This window comes from Populus trichocarpa, chromosome 6, assembly GCF_000002775.5.
Source record: "Populus trichocarpa isolate Nisqually-1 chromosome 6, P.trichocarpa_v4.1, whole genome shotgun sequence".
Classification (NCBI taxonomy): domain Eukaryota; kingdom Viridiplantae; phylum Streptophyta; class Magnoliopsida; order Malpighiales; family Salicaceae; genus Populus; species Populus trichocarpa.
Genome location: NC_037290.2, coordinates 12203871 through 12219002, shown reverse-complemented (window position 1 = coordinate 12219002; position 15132 = coordinate 12203871). Strand labels below are relative to the sequence as shown.

General features: G+C 32.8%; 1 protein-coding gene across 1 annotated transcript; it reads right to left on the bottom strand.

The window, feature by feature from the left end:
* Positions 1-716: 716 nt before the first annotated feature.
* On the bottom strand, positions 717-10247 carry LOC7497588 (RING-H2 finger protein ATL52). Its single transcript, XM_002308230.4, has 4 exons — positions 9687-10247; positions 1173-1296; positions 962-1089; positions 717-785 (listed from the first exon to the last, which is right to left on the bottom strand). Exons 1-4 carry the CDS (start codon positions 10245-10247, stop codon positions 717-719), a joined length of 882 nt encoding a protein of 293 aa, XP_002308266.2.
* Positions 10248-15132: the final 4885 nt, after the last annotated feature.

Below are 15132 nucleotides of genomic sequence, written 5' to 3'. Positions count from 1 at the left end.
GAACAAGCAGTCCATACTTACATTAATTAGATGTGATGGTACGAGCAGTAAGATAAAATTATCTTAATCATACAAGATTACTTTTCTACCTCACCTACATTGCATAAGGTAGTTCAAATCAGGTGATAGAAAATAAGATAAAGAAAAAGATGGATTCTCAGCTTCTTCTCCTCACCTTTAGACCTTCTTCTCCAACCTTTTCTATACATTTATAAAAGCTCTTTAATATCTTCATTAATGTCGTTCTTTACACAAATATTCCTAGTGCTGACTTGATCTTCGGAGGGTCCCCCATCAACACCCCTAGGAGACTTTATACTGATAGTTATTCCAGAAGAGTTTTATATCCCACGAGGGAGAGATTGGCCCAAGGAGAAGCTTACGTGGGCTTGAAGTGGAGGTCATTGAATTCACCATAAATGATGTATGAGAATTTCTAGGAATAATTCATCCCATAATATTCCCTGTGATTTTTATAACCTCGTTAGTTGGCGCCGTCTGTGGGAACCTTTACAAAAAGCTAATTACTTCTCCAGCAAGAAAGTAAGCTTTGACATGAGGTTTTACCTAGTGCACCACCATGGCCGATCCATACACACCAGGGCATATCACGGACGCCCACATTGCTGCTGGTACGTCCGTCTAACCCCAAATTGAGAAGATGGCTGAGCATATACGTTTGCTCTTATAGGAGGTCATCACGTTGAAAGGATAGCTCACGGTTCATCCTCAACCTCTTCACGATGTCCCAACACACGATTTACCACCTCAGCCGCAAAGGACATCTATAGCCCGAAGACGCATCAGTTACGCCAAGGGGTATGGATAAAATGAAGGGCAACCACCCAGGCATCGTTCTCTTAGTCTAACTTTAGAACATTCCCACTGCCCCACGGTGCTAATAAGAAGTGAGCATTCTTGCAGAATTCAAACTAGCCGTCGTGGGAGATAAATAGATCACCTTCCCACTATTCCATACTAGATTCATCCAGTTCATCCAGCCCACACCGAGAACGACATAGAAGAATGGCTGAGGAGGACTCACGACATCACCGACCTGCCCACCAGTATTAAGTGGAAGACTCTTCACTGTCCAAGAGAGTTTTGGAAGCCAAAGTACCCATGGAGTATTTATCCGCAAAGATGAGCTTAGACAAGTATGATGGACTTACAGACCCTCGAGAGCATATCCAGAATGTGAGGGGGAACCTTGAGCTGGTCATCCATGACAATGATGTGATGTGTAAGATATTGCCCACCACCTTCAGGGGGAACGTAAGGACATGATACAATAACCTGAAGTTGGGGTAAATCCTAGGCTTCCATGATCTATGTGCCAAAGCTGTGAGCGTGCGTGGGCAGGTCGCCCGTGAAAATAGACCACTATGAGCGTGTGTGGACAAGTCGCCCTTGAAAATAGACTAGTGAGAGTGTGTGGGCTGGTTGCCCCTGAAAATAGACCACTTTGAGTATGTGTAGGCAGGTCGCTTGTAAAAATAGACCAGCGTGAGTGTGTGGGCTGGTCGCTTGTGAAAATAGACCACTGTGAACATGTGTGGGCAGGTCGCCCGTGAAAATAGACCACTTTGAGTATGTGTGGGCTGGTCGCCCTTGAAAATATACCACGGTGAGCGGGTGTGGGCAGGTCGCTCGTGAAAATAGACCACTATGAGCATGTGTGGGCAGGTTGCCCGTGAAAATAAACCACTTTGAGTATGTGTGGGCTAGTCGCCCTTGAAAATAGACCACGGTGAGCGGGTGTGGGCAGGTCGCCCGTGAAAATAAACCAGTATGAGTGTGTGGGCTGGTCACCCTTGAAAATAGATCACTGTGAGCATGTGTGGGCAGGTCACCTGTGAAAATAGACCAGTGTGAGTTTGTGTGGGCAAGTCGCCCATGAAAATAGACCAGGGTTAACGTGAGTGTGTGGGCTGGTCGCTCCTAAAAATAGACCACTTTTCTTCAAAAGGGGCAGGTCGCCCAAGATAATGAGATCATTGTCCTTTTTCTTTTCTTTATAAAGCTTACTATGCAAAACATTGATGAGTTTTGCTTTGTAAGCATTGTAAAGAGAGGGCATCTGTTGCTACTCAATTTTTGACCCATCTTTTTGTTATATTTTGAAAAAAATCCAAAAATAGCGAAATACAAAGAAAATCCAAAAAAAATATGTTTTTAATATATTTGCATCGTTTTTAGTATTTTCAGCATTGTCTCAAAAGAATTTAAATTTCCAAAGGTCTTTTGAACGCGATCGAAGTTTCACGCGTCGTTTTTTGAAATCATTGATTTTTCTCATTGGGTCGGCGTTGATATTGCTCTTTTTCAAAAATACAAGAAAAACAAGAAAAATCAAAATTTACAAAAAAGAAAGTTGAGGGATCCATTTTGAAGCCCAAACAACATTTTACCTATAAATATAGGTCCACAACTTAAAAATATGAGGGGGTAATTTTAAACATTTGGGGGGAGGCAACACAAAAAAGAAAACCCTAAAAAGCTTAACTTTTTCTTCTCCCTCACCCGAAGCGGGCCCCCTCTTCATCAGATTTTTCCCTTCTTCTCGCCAGCCAGAGCTTTTCTCCCTAAGCCCAAACAGAGCCGTCCCCCTCACCAGACCTCTCCCTCTCCCAGCCGGTTCTACGGTTTCCTCCCACTCCACCTCTGAAGCCGACCGCCACCTCCCCTAGCCTTTTCCCTTTGGCTGCTCCTTCTCACTCACCGGCCAGCAACAATCGTTTTTCCTCTCTCGGCCCCACCATACCGCAGCGCCTCCTTCCCCACCAAGCACCGGCCGAGCCATCACCCTCCTCCGGTCTCCTCAACAATAATGACCAAATAGTAGCCTGAAGCTACCCAACCGTCGGATTTGTTACCTACAGAAGAAAAATCAACGAACCAAGAGAAAGAGAGAAACCAGAAGAGAGCATATCTAAAACGGGGAGGAAGAACCGAAACTTTGATTGTGTTTTTTCTTCTTTTGCAGGTGACGGTGGTTGTCACTGCCGGCAGGGAAAGGAAGAGGAGAAGTGGCTTAGCCAGATCCCGTTGTTTCCAGTTTCTTCCTTACGGTGGCGCGTGCACCCATGCGCCGACAGTGGCGGTGGCGCGTGGAGAAGACGCGCCACTATTTTCTTGCAGCTCCAGAAGTCTGCCTGACACTGTTCCGGTGGTGCAGAAGGTATTCCCTGTAAATTCCAGATTGTTTTGGGGCTATTATTGTAATTTTAATGTAATTTTTGTTTAGTTGTTTTGAATTTGTATCTTGTATTGTGATTGTAAAAAAAAAAAGGAAAAGGAAAAGGAAAAAAAAAAATTCAATGTGTATGCGTGTGTTTGTATGTTTTTTATGAATGTTTTTCTTTTGTGATGAAATTGCAAAGAATAAAGAAGAATTTAATATTTTGATTTGTTTACGGTTAAGGATTATGAACTTACACGTAAGTCGTATTTCTGATACCTGATGAAAAGACAAAATTTTTAAAACTTCTTTAACACATCAAAGCTACGAAGCAGCTTACCTCAGGTATGGTGCGTTAGGGGTGCTAATACATTCCCTAACCACAACCAGTCCCTTACTCGTGAATCTCTGACAAGACCAGTACATTCAGGTTTCCTAGTAACCCTCAATTAAATACTAGGTGGCAACTCCCAACGAATCAAAGCAAGAAAATGAAAAATCGCCAGCCGATGCCGCGCGGGTGACGTGCAACATGGTCCATGTTGGGCGAGGGCACATTCACGCTCATCCTTGTGGTGGGTTAAGGACGCGACCATGCCCAGCTTTATGTTGGGCAGTAGCGCAGTAGTCCCTAACCATTCCTGGGTACAGTCAAGAGATGGACCCGATTCCTCCTTGGCTCAGGGCGTGAATTGAGCCCAACATCCCTCAGATTGGGTACGTGACTGAAGGGTTATTCTACACTGAACCTCTCATACCCTGAGCCTAGGTTAATAATTATGATGCCCATTACAATCCCATTAAATACGAACAAGCAATCCTTGCTTACATTAATTAGAAGTGATGGCATGAGCAGTAAGCTAATATTATCTTAATCATATAAGATTACTTTTTTACCCCTCCTACATTGCATGAGGCAGTTCAAATCAGGTGATATAAAAGATGATAAAGAAAAAGATGGATTCTCAACTTCTCCTCCTCACCTTTAGACCTTCTTCTCCAACCTTTTCTATACATTTATAAAAGCTTTTTAATATCTTCATTAATGTCGTTCTTTACACAAATATTCCTAGTACTGACTTGATCTTCAAAGGGTCTCCCATCAACACCCTTAGGGAATTTTGTGCAGGTATTTATTCTATAAGAGTTTTATATCTCCCGAGGGAGAGATTGGCCCAAGAAGAAGTCTATGTGGTCTTGAAGTGGAGGTCATTGAATTCAACATAAATGATGTATGAGAATTTCTAGGAATAATTCATTCCAGAATATTCTTGTGATTTTTATAACCTCATCAAAAAGTAACCTGTATTATCAATAAAAATATAATTGGACTTAAAATAAATAGTTAAGATGAGATTTTTTTAATAAACATTGAGACAATAACATACTGGGTCGATTTGGATCAATCTGAGTTAACCTGCCAACTATATACCAAGTCAATAGATTATAATAACCTAATAGAGAACAAATCAAAACAAAGTACAAAAATCAATTTCCAATAAATTTAATGTTTAAGGATGTAATTGAGAAAAAAAAATTAATTAAAAAAACTAAAAAAAATAGCTCAAGTCAACTAAGGTTAATCTGCCAAACTCACCACTCAGGTTATAACATCAGGATAATCTAATAAAAAGTAAATGAAATAAATTATAAAACTCAATTCTCAATCAATCCAATGTTAAAAGATGAAATTAAAAAAAGGACACAAAAAACAACTCAAGTTAACTAAGATTAATTTGCCAAACTTGTGATATGAGTCATAAGATGTGGATAACCTCATTGAAAGCAGACTGAAACAAATTACGAAGTCTAATTTTTAATCAACTCAATATCAAATGATAAAATTGAGGGAAAAAATCAATTAGAAAAATAAAAAAAACTCAAGTCAACCGAGTTAACTTATCAAACCTATAGCCCCAGTCATAAGTCTAGGATAATCTCATAAAAAAATAAATTGAAAAAAATATGAAGCATAATCTCCAATGAACTTAATATTGAAGAATTAAATTAAAAATTAAAAAATATTAAAAAAATACTATTATAATGAATAATATTACATGTGAAGAATACATTAAAAACCCCTGTTCCTTTAGTTTTCTTTTTGTTAATGTGTTAGAATTTGCAGTTGGGATGAATTAATAGTTTTTATTTCAAAACTAAGCAAGTTGTAAGGTTTCGACCACTTTTCAAAAAACTCTACCCGATTTCCAAACTAATAACTTTTTAGAATTTTTGGAGAATGGCCAATTTGGAAGTCGTCCAAAATTTATTTTGGTAATTTGGGTAAAATGAAATCCAAATTATAGTATTTATTTATTTATTTATAAATTTATAAAATTTCAGAACTAATGTGTTTGTAATTTTCTTTAAATCTAATTTTATATAGTCAAAACTTTCATATGAAGCAATTTTATCTAGTTAATTCTAATTTTTAAAGGAACTTTAGGTAAAAAAAATAAAAATAAATTGGGATAATCCAAAAGAAAAAAAAAAAAGAGAGTCTCAAAGCTCTCTCTCTCTCTCTCTTAAAAAAACCATTGTCAAATGATGAATGCTGAAAAGAAAATACATTAAAAAAATATCAACTCGGGTTACATTTTCAAACATGTGATCTAGATCATTAAACTGGAAACAATCTATTTAGAAAAACCAAAAAGTTTAATTCTCAACCAATCAAATGTTAAATGATGAAATTAGAAAAAAAAAAAACTTCAATTATACAAAAGGATCCAAAAGAAAAAATAGCAATTAAAAGAATGAGAATCAAAATGAAAATAAAAAATAATTTTGTTTTTTGATAGAAGGGTGAAATTGAAAAGAAAAACAAAATTAACAAAAAGACCCAAAAGAGAAAAAAAAAGAATAAGAATCAAAATTGAAATAAAAAAATGAAAACAAATTTTTTTATTGAAGGGTGAAATTAAGAAGAAAAATCAATTTAACAAAAGAACCCAAAAAAAAGAACAATTAAAAGAATAAGGACCACATTGAAAAAAATAATATATCACAAATTAAGATTGAAGGATGTAATTGAAAAAAAATAAAAGTTTTACAAAAGAGTCAAGAACAAAAATCAAAAGAATAAGGATTGAAATTAAAATCTAAAAATATCACATGACAACTCTAAAATTTGGTATGGGCGCTGTGATTTCTGAGGGGAGGATAAAGAAAAGTGGAGGAGAAGAGAAAAGGTTATCGACGACGAACCGTACCGCCCCCGACTACCTGTTGTCAAATTAGAAGAAAATGCGGTGGCACATCAAATGATGCGATGGAAGATGATTTTTGGCTGACAAGAAGCGTCGTATGCACTGCCCAAAGGACATAGTCGCCTGTTATTTGGTACCCAATGCCTTGCACGTGTAGCCACTTTTTTTTAATTACTTTTTATATTTGTTAAAATACGAAATGGCCCCTTAGCCCACTTCATTATAATGAAAAAACAGGTGTGAAAAGACAAAAGCGCCCATGGATGTCATTTTTAATTTTTTAATTTTAAGAGTATTTTGATCATTTTACTATGCTTTCAAAATGAAGGAAAACTTTCTTACCCCCAAACTATTTAATATTGACTAATGGGCCTTTTACAAAGACCAAATTACCCCTAATTGCTAGTTTTAAGATTTTTATGGGAAGAGCACAACCATTATTACATTTTTCCAATGAGTAGCACTCGTGAATCTAGGTGAATATTGTTTTTCAAAGGGGTCTTAGCTTTTGTAAATATTAATAGGGCTACTAGGTCTGAAAATTTAGGTGATTCAAATAAACTAAATTACTTAGAAATATAAATGGGGTAAAATATAATTTGAAAAATCAAAAAGTTATTTTAGAACAAAGAATTTAATTTTTTTTTTAAATAATCCAAATTTTTTTCTAAAATAACATTTTTTTGGCTTTCTGAATTATCCAAATGCTCACCCCTCCTTACTTGTTTTATATCGAGACGAGTCTTAGTATGTGTTTATTTTTTAGATTTTTTTTATTTTTAATATTGACACTTTAAAATTATAAAAAAAACACTAAAAAATATAAATTTGATATTTTTTAAAATAAAAAATATATTATTAAACACATAGAAAGAAACTCTAAAGCAAGATGTGGCAATGAAAAAAAAAAAAGAGTAGTTGGTTGAAAGTTTTTATTAGTGGGCTTGTTTAGTTTAGTGTTTAGTTTTCCACTTGTTAATTCTTGCGGTACCCGAGAAATTATTACTAAGTTGCTTTAAATGATAAACGAGCATCATTCTTTCTTTCTTTACTAAATGACCGGCCGGCGAGTTGGATTAAAAAAACCTTGAACATAAAAAAAATGTCTATAACACATGAATTCTTTTTATATACAAAATGTTATTAAACTCAACCCTTCATGTTGAAACCTTTTAATTTAACTTTTAACTTAATCTGGGTTTCAAGTCAAACTCTCCTGAGGTTATTTTGACGTGATGCAATCGACTTAGTGGGTTTAATAAAAATTTAAATAGCTGATAAATAATTTGATTTGATTTTTTTTTTAAATCAAGATAATATTTTTTTAAAATATTAAGATAATAACATATTGGATCAACTTCAGATCAACCCACCAAACCTGTTACTCATGTCTTGGACTCCACAAAGTTTAGCAACTTTGTTTTTTTGTTAAAGTATTTTTTATTTAATTATATAGTAAAAAGAAATGCTCAAAAAAATTAAGCATCAATATAATATTTGTATGTTTATTTGAGATAATGATAACCTTAAAGAAAATAAATCGAAAAAAATTATGAATCACAATTCCTAACATACTTTTTTTTTTTAAATGAGAGATAAAAAGATATTATTTATGCTTTGTAAAATAAAAGAAATATATGAGTTGATAAACCAAAAGGAGTTGTTAACACTAATTAAATATTAAAGCAATAAGTTAATCTTCATAGTAGAAACAAAATATAGATGTACACGCAAATGTTTTACATCAACTATCATTTTTATTTTAAATATTTTCATTCATTTTATCTTGTTGGCTAATTATTATTCCAAATAATAAATGATTTCTGTTTTCATAAAGAATTTATACAAATATAGCTAATTCATATAAAATATAAGAAGAAAAAAATTCAAACTAATCTCTTTGTAAAATCATGCAACTAAAAAATATAAAAAAAATCAATTACTATTTAAAAAATAAAGCTAAATCAATAGAAACAATTAATGAAAAGTGATGAAAAAAATAAAGAGATCATGTGTTGATGGGCTAGGCCTATACGCCTAATTTTAATAAATTAAAAAAGCCTAGGCACCTTTTTTTTATTTTTTTGCATCAAGAGTGGATGATGCGATCCTTTTACGTGTGTGTGTGTGTGTGTGTGTGTGTGTGTGTGTGTGTGGTAGATGACGTATCACCAATCAAACTGCTTACCTAGAATCCTACAATCGCTATGGTGGTTGAAAAATTTAAAGATGAATTTTTTAGCCTAAACATATATTTTTCAGCTCATTTTCACATCAGAACACCCAATAAACACTATAAAAACATCCATAAACCATTCAAAAAAATTACAAATCACTAAACAAATCAAAAAAGTCTAAACAGACCCCAATCTAGTTTTTCATCGTTTATAAAAAAAACTCCACCGCTATTTCACCATGTCTAACAGAACCTATTTACACTAAACACGTCGAGTTTCATCGTTGGAAAATGATCATTCTTTAATTTTCTCTCTTCTTCATCGTTTTCATAATATTTTTTTTCTCTCATCTCTCAAACTCAAGGACTTAAATGATAAGAAAATAAACTTTGGCAATTATAATTGCAAAAACTAAAAGGATTGCAGAGTAAGTAAAAGGAAAGTTGGTGGACTAAACAAAGTTTTTCTAGTGAATTTACACTCTAGTCCTCTTTTATTAAATTTTTTTTCTTTCATTAACAAATTTTAATAGATTGGTCATTAATTTGGGTATAGAAAACTACAATTGAAAAAACTAAGGACAAAAATAAAAAAAATCAGGCTATTGTAAATTGCTATAGTGTTTTATCTAAATATTTTAGCGTATTTTGTAATGTAATGGTACCATTTTTCTTTGTGTTTTAAGAGCTCATTTAATATTGTGGTAGCAGTTGTTTTTAAAGTATTTTTTTATTTGAAAATGCATTGAAATAATATATATTTTTTATTTTTTAAAATTTATTTTTATTATTAGCACATTAAACCGATCTAAAATATTAAAAAAATAATTTTTAAAAAAATAAAAATTCTTTCAAAAAAAAAAGTTTTTGAAACATAAAAACTAACATGTTAAGTAGAAATATTCAATGCCAACTGTGGACCTACTTTATGCCAAACGAAGAACAAAGTATATACAAGGTGGACCAATATGTCAATCCGCTAAGCAATCATGGTTATCATCATCAAATCAAATCTCAGAACGTTTAATTGCCAGTAGACACGCAATGGCATCTAATTCACCCTTCCTAGTCAACAAACAGATGGAAAAAGACAGGAACCTAAAAAACAAAAACCTCATACAGTATTATTGATGGCTGAATCCAGTAACCCTTCTCTAGAATTCTCCGATGTATCGGCTGCCGCCGCGGCCGTTCTTCTATTACACACCGCAAGAGGAGGATCAACACTTGAACGACAAAGCGGGCAATCAGAGTGGGAATATAGCCACATATCTATACAAGGAGCATGAAATGAGTGCTTACACCTTGGCAATTGCCTAACCTCTTCTCCCTCTTCAAAAGCCGATAAGCAAACAGCACATTCATAGCCACTTCCCTGGTCTTGGTCACCGTCTATTTTTCCCTTTTTGTACTTGAAACTAGACGGCAAGTTGCTGTTGGAGTGTTCAAAACTCTGGCTTGCTGTTACCTCTGTAAACACATTTGGTCCCTGCCCTGATCGGCCTCCACGTTGAGCGCACCACTTGATGATTATAAGGTTGTAAACAGCTAGCACTATAGCAGCTGTGCCAACAACTACTAGGCCATAATATAACATTGGCAGATTGGATTTGTGTGGAGGAGGAGGAGGAGGAGGAGGAGGAGGAGACTCAAATAAAGGGCTTGTAATATTATCTACCATATTTCTTGAGAATGGAGTTCTGAGATATTTAGATAGCAGTTTAGCAATATAAGAATGTAGGGATGTCCCTATCCAATTTTCCGTCCTTGCCTATATTAGTATAATATCATGTAGTTAATCTAAAAGGCTTGGTTGTGATGCAGTCATAGAAGAAAAAAAAAATGGTTCTAAGAATCTATGGGCTAATGAATGAAAGAAGACAAAGGAATGTACAATCAGAAGACAGAAGGAGAGCGACTGAATTTTTAGATAATAGAGCTTCATTATTTTGGCTCTCTGTTCATTACATTTGGACATCAAGATAAAATGATTCCTAATCCTACTCTAAGCCTTAGAATAAAGTAATCTTAAGTAACATTTGCATATTATATAGTACTCGAGAGATCACCCCGTACGTCCCCTAAGAAGACAACGCTTCTTCTTTAACTAGTGAAGGAAAAAAAAAATCTAAGAAGTTTTGGGTGTACTTTGTCTATTCCGCTTTGAATACTTATGATAATCACAATTCACAACTATATGCATATGACATGATTGGTCATTTGTTGATCTTCTTCTTCTACCACTTCCAATATGGTGTCATTTTGGTTATTGAAAGAAGCTTTTAGAGTTTGCGTGTTTTTTCAGTGGTTTTCTCTTGGGTGATGACAAATTGTTGGTGATAGATTCAAGCTTTTGCGATTTGTTGGAGTGATTTTCTTGATTGTTTTCAGGAATTAGATCCTTATTGAGTTGCGTTTTGTGGGAAATATTGTGGGTTCATTTTGGGTTTTGATTTTTGCCATTGATTTGTTTTGTTTGGGTTTATTGGAGAAAAAATATAGATTTTAAGGGATATTGGAGATACTAGAGAGTGTGATACCTATAATAGTTACAATTTAAAAGATAATGAATGTTAGTGTTTTTGTCAATACCACGTATATACCTTTAGTTTAATCAATTAAACACCTATTATATTTTGTTGATTAGTTATGGTAAGATTTGATGAGAGATTGGATCTTTTACATTTTTTCTTTCTTTCTTTCTATTTTATTTTATCATTTAATTCAAACTTAATAAAAATGACCATGTATTAGAATGTCTAGTTGATGACTTCCCCTACATACTACCACAAGATCAGGATCTTTATTTCTATGTTACTGATGGAGATTATGTTTGATCTATATATCTTATGTATTAAAACCTTTTACTTTCTCAATATTTTGGCATTTTATTTATGTTAAACTATTTTAATTTAAAGTTCTCTTTAGTCTTGACTCTTGACTATTAATGAATGTTTTAAATTTTGAAATTATATTTAGATGCTTGGCATTTTGTTTGTATTGCATAATTTAAAGTTAATTTATCCTTAGATTTCAATTAGAATCATGTATGTTGAATTAATATTTTAAATTACGCACACATAATACAGAAAACCGTAACAGATCGTTGAAATGCTCTGAAACTTATATTTTTCATTCCATTAAGAAGAATAGAACGCCAAACGGAATGGAATTGAAAACTTTGGAATAGATTAGATCTTTGGACACCATAGGTCAAAACATTTTTTAAAATGTACAAAAAAATGTAAAGGCGTTGCATAATCGTGTTTTCAAGCTAACAAAAAAAATTCAAATCTAAAGCATATTGGATGACACCATTTTTAAATATTGAGATGGAGACATATTGGATGACACTTCTTTTTTTAATACTGAGATCGATAAATACTGGATCGACCTAGGCCAACCTTGTTAACTTGTATAACCCACGATCTAGATCATGAGATCGTGATAACTAATAGAAAGTAAATGGAGATAAATTAGGAATTTCAATTCCTATTCAGCCAAATATTGAAGGATAAAAAATATCTAATTTAAAAAGGACAAAAAACGTGATTCCATTCAACCTGAGTAAACTCATCAAACTCATGATCCATGTCATGAGAATGGAATTCCCTATAGAAAGAAAATTGAAAGAAAAATATCATGTTCGGTTCTCAAACAACTCATTGTTGAAGGATAAATTTTTTTTAAAAAATAAAAAAACAACCTGGGTCATCTCAAGCAAGTTAACCTGTTAAACCTATGTCCTGGGTTATGAGCCTAAGATAACTTTATAGAAAGCAAGTTAGAAAAAATTATGAAGTCCAATTCTTAACCAACTAAATGTTGAAGGCTGAAATTAGAAAAATATAAATTTAAAAAGGATAAAAAATACCCGAGTCAGCTTGGGCCAACCTTCTAAACCCGCGAACTAGGTCATGAAACCGTAATCATCCTATAGAAATTTTATCCTAAAACATAGGCCTTACTAATTACCTATGTCAACAATAACTCATTCAATTTACATTTATAATTATATATTTGTAATATTTGTCTTACTATTCCAGACATATAATACCACATTCATTTACTTTATGTAATAATAATTATTTTTGCACCATAGTTACCAATCAATCTATTTCTCATTTTCTAACGCATAAACAATTTCCTTTTTCGCCATCCAATATTATAAACATACGTACCATGGACTTGCTTTCGAGGTCCTTATTATTTAAAACAACCATATTTGTTTATTGATTTCAATAATCATGCTTCAATACTAAAAAATAACTAATGTCATATATTCTCCCTTTTACCCAATTTTTATGATCTAATACAATTTTATGATTGAGTTCATTAATCCTTAATTTCATCCTTACACTTAGCTAGATACCTTAATCAACTCATGGATTTATTTATCCCATTTATATACTTAGCGCATAAACTTATCACATTTCTATATTTATCAATCTCGTCCATACACTTAGTTATTGCTTTAATCACTTTTTTTTTATTCATTTAAATTCATTTTTATACTCGAAACTTGTATTCTACATTCACCATATTCATCACTTTACTTGGTCATTTATAGTAGATACTCTATGTCAATTATACATTTGTTGATCTTTTTCATTCCTTGAAAATTTACATCAACCACGTTCATTTACTCATTTCTATGTTAGCATTTTGTGCTTTATTTCTCTCATACTTTTCTTATTTCATCCTAATAGTTACAGTTTGTATTCTACATTATCCAAAATCACCGATTCTTTTTTTTTTTTAAATACATGTAACCTATACTTCAAAACATAATAACCCTCATCATTGTAATTGGATTAACATTTAATATAATAGGCTTGTCTTTGTGGCCACATATTAAATTCTATTTTTATGGTCAATTCAATTTTTATGTATTAAATCTCATCGCTGAAATCAATTTAACATTTCACATATTAAATCCTATTGTTGTGATTAATTCTAATTTCATGTATTAAATTCCGTCATTGCAGTCAATTTAAGTCTTACACATTAAATTCTGCTTTTGTATTCAATTCAATTCTATTCTACATATTAATTCCACCATGAAAACATTTTTTTTTCATATCATTTTCCCCACTTAATGTCATTACCTGTCCCAAAAGCATAATTTACATAACATTAATTTTCTGTCTCATAGGCATAATTTACATAAGATTTATTTCCTGTCTTGTTGGCATAGATTATATGACATTATTTTTATTAAATTATCTACTTCAGCACTTTAGTGCACTTTCTTTCTGCATTTAGCATGACATCATACTTACCCTAAGTGAATTTAATATCATGGGTGACAACTTCCATACATTTCATGTGCATTGTAAGCTACCGATGATTTATTATTATGAGTAGTAAAGTTATACAATTTAATAAAATTTTGATAGAGTTTCTCCTACATAGAACCTTACCTAAAATTTCATTATGCAATTTCCTGCGTAAAACCACATCACATTATAACATCACCACCACATAGGTAGCTTCAAGCATACCACCGGTTAATTTTTAACATTTCTCTAATTAGTGATTTCGCAATATAGTCTTAGGACAATTCTTTACCATTTCATAACAATTCTATAATTCCCAATTTAATTACATGCATAACATATAACATATTACAAATTTCTTAAAAGGAGTAACAAAATGATTTATAGGATTTCTTACATCAAACTTATAACATAACTAGTAAAATAAAATGACAATGACAGTGTCTTATAGGAGGTCATAATGAACCTATAACTCTCATAACAATCAATGGAATACTGAGTACTTCTTTACACATCTCGTGAATAGGAAAATTAACACATTTACTCATATTAAAAACCCATACAATTGTGTTATCCCATATAACACCAAACATCCTCGGTTTTGCTTCTATAATTTCCAGATAAATTATAATAGCAACCCATATATTTATTCTTATCTAGATGGCTGACTTAGGAGTTCACCCTGTCAATTCTCTGTCCAAATACTAACTTATCTTATTATTTTCCAAATCATAAATCAAGTCCCTGTCCAAATAACTGGCTTATTCTTTTTCATTTAAATCAAGTCCCCATCAAAACGACTAACTTATTTTTTTTCATTTAAATCAAGTTCTCATCCAAACATCTAACTTTTTTTTTTTCATTTAAATCAAATCCTTATCCAAATGACTGACTTTTTCTCTTATTTAAGTAAAGTAATCCATACTTTTCCAATGATCTTTTCTATAACACATTTTGCAAGTATATGAATTCTTAAAAGAAAGTGTGCCTTGAGTTAAAGGAGTAAGGTGTCAGACATCTACCCGGTACTCCTGTCGCATGAGCTCTCTCCGCAGAAGTTCTAAGAGGTGCCCTCATTAGTATACAAATAACTCAGCTCATGAGTTTGATAACCATCCTAACAATATTATCCATACTCAAATACTTCATACATCCACACATACCGATTCCAAACTCTACCACTTAAATCAAACATGAGATTCCATTTTTTTTTTCCAATTTGCATACTTTATTAAACTCAACCTTATTTAATCACCATCAACTCATAAAATATTGAAACGGTATAAT